Source organism: Trachymyrmex septentrionalis, unplaced genomic scaffold (assembly GCF_001594115.1).
Source record: "Trachymyrmex septentrionalis isolate Tsep2-gDNA-1 unplaced genomic scaffold, Tsep1.0 scaffold182, whole genome shotgun sequence".
Classification (NCBI taxonomy): Eukaryota; Metazoa; Arthropoda; class Insecta; order Hymenoptera; family Formicidae; genus Trachymyrmex; species Trachymyrmex septentrionalis.
In genome coordinates this window covers 200,817-206,570 of record NW_017304990.1, presented here as the reverse complement: position 1 = coordinate 206,570, position 5,754 = coordinate 200,817, and the positions used below count along the sequence as shown (strand labels likewise).

Genomic DNA, 5,754 nt, shown 5'->3' with positions numbered 1-5,754 from the left:
TATAAGAATAATAAATATTATAATAAAAAATAATATATAGTTATATTATTCAAAAATATCGCGATATTGCAAATTTTCTTATATTTTATAAATGATCTTTTTTGACGTCAATGGAAATATCATGTCTAGAAACTAACACATTTCTGTTACACCTTAATGAAGGAAGATGCATGATCAGGTCGTCGTCCCTCAAAATCATTTCCGCAAGTATAATAGTACGTTCGATCGTTATTCAATTGCACGTCATTGGACACATTTTCGTAATGAACGACCAAATTTATCGATGAGCGATGGCCGTTGGCTCATCGGTGATAATAGCGTGGCACCAGCACGTCGCACCCGCGTTCACGACGCAGGGTGGAACGAATAAAAAGAAGCGAGCCCGTCAAAAGAAGAGAACAGGAGGTGAGAATGAGGGCAACGTTGTTGGAGGGTGAGGAGTAAAGGACGAGCAGTGCTGCTAAGTCGAATGTCGAGTGATGCCAAAGTTAAATATAAATGTGGTCCGCAAGAGAGAGAGAAAGAGAGAGAGAGAGAGAGAGAGAGAGAGAACGCGCGTCGCGACGCCCATCCTGGATCGATGATCCAGCACCGGGACCAGTCTCTCTGTGGTTCGCGTCGCGAGATCCGGCATAGAAATTGTCCTCTCTTCCTCTCTTTTTCTCTTTTCTTTCACTTTTTTACCTCGATCTATAACCAATGTCAATCAAATTTCTCGCTCGATGATCAGTCCTAGACCGCAAATTTTGTAGTGAATCCCCAACGATTGCGGAACAACAAAGTGTGTTTTTCAGAGTAGAATTTAATTTCAATTGATGAGAATCAATCGGCCATTGAGATCGTCAGTTGAAACGCAGTCAAGAACTTTCTGGATTTGCCGGTAATTTGTGTTACGTGTACCCAAGATATTCAATTATAATTTTTGTAGTATTTTATTTATAGTGTTGTAAGTCCGATTTCTGGAGTTGTAGGAAATTACAAAATTTAAAGTTAAGATTTTCGACAAATTAAGCAGGTAAAATAAGGAATTTATATTGTTAAAATTATGATTAAGAGTTTTGGAATGTCCTGTGTATTTGCAATTCGCGTGGGTGGTTGTTTGCTTCAGTATGTGATGGTTTACATATGGTTGCGTAATTCATAAATTTTATTAATCGTCATATCGTAGTAATTTCAATTTAGTTAATTATTTATGATATTGAGAATTTTGTTTGTGTTCTATCATGATAGACGTTAATAGAATAAGTAATGTGTCAATTTTCACGTCATATGCATTATTAAATTGATAGAAAAAGTTTGTCATATTACAATGAAAATTTGCTAAACAAAGTTGAAAGTGAAATTACATATATATTGATTAATATATTAACCCAGAGTAATTTTCAATAGCTTCAATACATTTTTTAAATCCAAACTAAGAACATTTTTCGATTTTTTTCTTAAAAAATTTCGGATTATTAACTTCATCTAAGAATTTAATAAACAGATAATCCATAACGATTTACATATTTGCAAAGTCAAGTTTAACGAATCGACTTGAGATGCTCTCGAAGACGAGTGTAATGGATAAACCTGATACGCAAAGTTGAGTCATTGCAAAGCTTGTTTAACGTACGTAGAATTTAGTACTTTATAGTATGTTCGTCGATGTCGGGACTGATGAGGGTGAGGACCAATAATAATTACTGACTGACAAATCGGACAATTCCGTCAGCCACATCCATTCCGAACGCCAACTATTTCTGATCATCAATTCAGTAGAGAGATCTTATTTTTGGACGCAGCATCCGAGGTCCAGGGTCCAGTATGTCGCTAATGTTCGATTGCCCGTTGATCCGTCCTCGCACGAAATTTTCCAGCAATCTGACTGAGATCCCTCTGACTGATCTTCTTTCGTTTTGCCTTGCGTGACCGAGATCAAGATCTCGATGTTTTAAACAGCGAGCAAAACGCTGCTATCACGATTCTAACATTGACGTTTATAATTCTATCGATTAGAAAGATTTGGATCGATCACAAATTACTTTAGCTATATTCTTTTTACCATATTCTTTAAAATTAGTGCTTCAATTATTACTATTCTGTTAGTTCTTCGTATTTTACATTGCTAACACCTTGAAATTATGACAGAGAGGTGTATGTTATACACGCGCGTATATAGATGAGGTACAAACCAAGTGTCATAGAAAAGAATGAATTGTCCCGACAGGTTCTCATAAACTTTCAAAGAACAGTATAAATTACTGTTAAATTACAAACTAGGCACTACGCTTTTGTTACAAGATCTAGACAATGGACACATGTTTCTTTGGAGTATCAAGTTCGTCATATTTTACATTCTAGTTTACGCCAATTACACTCATGGAATATAACCAGTTGAAAATCATTCTCGAACGACAGTGGATCGCGAAAAAGTCGTGACACCTTTCAAGATTCACTTACGAGATCGACCATTATGTCGGCGGGATATATTTTCGGGATTGCATTAGCGAAGCGATTATTCGCACTCCACGTGTGTGGTCAAACCGGCGCGATCGCGATGGCCGATTACAGCTGTTAATATCCGTGTCAGTTTCCGAAATATCCGACGCAGTCATTGCGAATATACCTGCCGGCTCGTCGGGCGTATATGAACGCCGTGCTGATCGAAAATAGAAATAGCGCTATATTTAGCCGGCCTACACTCGATATCTAGCTAAAAAGCTGAAGACTTTTCGTCTACGCGCGTGAAGAGCACACAGATTTCCTCTTTTGATTTTACGGCACGTAAATGACTTGGCGAAACAATGGAAGGAGGCTGAGAAATACCTCTCGTTGCCAGTGCATGTGTCGTTAGAAACATACATGCAAAAGACGATTCGAAAATCTTAACATTGTTATTCGATCTAATAATAAAATAATGATTGTAACAGAAAAAAAAAAAACTGTTTTTCTAAATTCCTTTAAACAAATATGTACGTGCAAATATGAAAACGGTAATTATGCCCGAGAAGAGCGTGACGAATTCGATGTGTCTGGCCGAAATTAAATAGATATAGACTGCTGTTTCCAGTTGCCAAGATTTTTGGTATCAACGAACTCTACGACCGAAATCTGTCGAAATGTATGTCTCGATATACTTTCGAAAATATAAAGCGCCTATTACACTTATTGTTATAACTGACAGATATTTTCGGAATTAATTTAATTATATTAACTTAATTAATTAACTTAATTGTATCGAAATTACGTACGGTTGAAATAAATCTGATTATTTTACTTGATTCGCGCCGTGACTTCTGTTTATTATATATCAATGTCGTTATTCGCTCGCGTGCCTACATTCTCTCTGACATTTCGATAATTATACGTAGATACCTTCTTTCCGCATTAGTGTGCAAGAGTTCATAGGTACATACGTACTCACCTATTTCGAGAAACTTTTGGCCATGTGCCACGTCGAATAGCCGACGCTATTATGCGACTCGAAGTTCATTTAGTTTCTTAAAGTTCATTTGTGGACGTTTTGTTTTCCTAAAAATGATTACTGCCAATCAAACGTCAGATTGTGTCTCGTTCTAAAACGCAATCATTCTAAATGTTTGTATTCAATGGAATGATATTCCGCTACTTTATTAATATAGGACGTGGTTGAAACTTTATTGATAAATATATCCAAAATAAGTCAAGTAGTAATTAACAATATTTCTAATTTTTTTGATCAAATATGATCGATTAATATTAGGATTATCTTAGCTTATAAAATAGGCGCATGAGGTAACGTGGCAATATTATCATTTATTTAATGTAAATATCATGTCTATAAAAAGGACGATTTTGCTGGAATATCTAAAAATTTAGCTAAATACAGACCTGAAAATACCTTTATTGGACCATCAACATAATTATGTAAAATACTCAAACTGATTGCGAGAATGTTAAAACTTTTTGCAACATTACGCTTGACATTCTGACGTAATTATTTTGATGGTTCATTAAAATTATTTTCAGATCTATATCTAAGCTTTTAGATGCTTTAGCAAAATTGTTCTTTCCGTGATAGACAAAATTAGCAATAAACATACATAAGCGTTGTTGCAATCAAAAATACATAGTTAATACGAATTAATACGAATATAGAACTGAGAGAAAGACAACTGAAAGCACGATTCTATTGTTATTTGGTGTTCAGATAATTAAAGACCAATTGAATCGCTATCTTACTTATAGGGATGCTAGGCTATAAACGAGGCAATACGGCGAGCAGTTGAAGTGATCCAAAATGTCGCAACAGCATCCGTCGAGGCCACCCGGAGGAGGTCACGTGCCTCCGGGTAGCTGGTCAGGACGATCTAATGCGCCGAGAGCACCGAGTCCCTTCAGGCCCGCTTCACCATATACACCATCGTCATCGCCATATCCGCAAGGACGAATCCGCGGGCCTCCGACTCCAGTCCATCCAGCTCATCCTATGTCACCACTTGTCTATCCCGGAATAATGATGCATCCGATGAGTCCGGTGCCGATCGGAATGCCAATCTCACCCGGGATGTCGCCCGTCTTCGGCTGTCCGACTTCTGGTTACATCCAGTGCCCAAGGCCACGGTGGCCTTCGCCGATTCCTACGGGTAGTCAAGCGCCAAGGCCATTCATACCGACGCAGGTACGTGTTGTTGTAGCACGAAGGATGACAGATCGATAGTAATGTGTCGTAGACGTATGTCCACATTGCGTGTTGCAGTACTCGTAAGGTTATTTAGACTCGAGTGTCTATAATCCAAATTGTAACACAAATAATCATGTTAATGCAAAAGGTGCATCCAGATAGATAGTAGATTAAAAATACACATTTGGAAGTCATTCCTAATAATTGAAATATTCACAAGTAGTTTTAAAGGATTTCTTCTTTGTTCTCCTTCGTTAAAAAAAAAAAAAAAGAAATAAAACTTTATTTAAAGTAAAATTTAATAAAAAAATAACGAAACTCTCGTCAAAGTTTTTTCGACAAAGGTTTCAGTATGTGCAGCGAAAACTCATGTAACGCAAGACTTGCTAAAATGTATTTCTTCTCAATTTGCAGAGCACTTCTTTCAGAAGCGATTCGGCATCACCGGTACCATGCGCTCCACCGGAATATCTTATAGCACCCTACAGACCAGGGGATTACGAGTATGTTGGTGTACCCTTAGACCATACGCAGACGGACGAAGAAAGTAGCGGTCCCAGCACAGCCGAGATCATCGCCAGTCAGAGTCAAGATTACGTGGATGAAAAACTCGCCGAGTACCAAGCTACCATTCAACAATTGCAAGGTGAGTTTTACTCGGAGCCGATGAAATCGATTCGTTTTGCAATGAAATCGTATTGGTCACGTCACAGGGCGCCCAATAGACTATCATTAAATCCTTACACTCACACATTCTCTTATAAAACCCTTAATTATAGACTATCTCGCGATTCAAATCACAAAGCATTGATGTTGCTCACGCAAATTTCGACTATGGGGATGTAAATGTTAAGATTCTGTATCTATGAAGATATCACAAGAAAACCATAAAATTCTTGTCGATTCCCATTATTAGGGAGAGATACATTAGAAACTTATTTCTTCTTTAATTTTCTTGCGTTTTATTGATCAAGCAAACCTTGATATAGTTTGCGGAAATTAATATATTGAATTTCACGCGAATGAAGTGATTCCTTAGTATTTTGAAAATAATAAAGTCGATATCTCCCATCATAAATAAGATTAAAATTATTTTAATTTTCTATATA

At 37.1% G+C, this 5,754-nt stretch overlaps 1 protein-coding gene across 5 annotated transcripts in view; it reads left to right on the top strand.

Annotated features, from left to right (window-relative positions):
• The first annotated feature begins 546 nt into the window (after nucleotides 1–546).
• Nucleotides 547–5,754, top strand: part of LOC108746602 (nesprin-1) — a 100,672-nt gene continuing 95,464 nt past the window's right edge. For 4 of the 5 annotated variants that reach the window (XM_018483465.1, XM_018483468.1, XM_018483466.1 and 1 more), the window contains exons 1-2: nucleotides 4,210–4,642; nucleotides 5,060–5,291. In XM_018483465.1, coding sequence (XP_018338967.1) covers nucleotides 4,262–4,642; nucleotides 5,060–5,291 — 613 coding nt within the window. In that variant the 5' untranslated portion in view covers nucleotides 4,210–4,261. Of the gene's footprint in view, nucleotides 881–4,209; nucleotides 4,643–5,059; nucleotides 5,292–5,754 lie in introns of those variants that run through there. The other variant, XM_018483469.1, reaches the window with a different exon arrangement.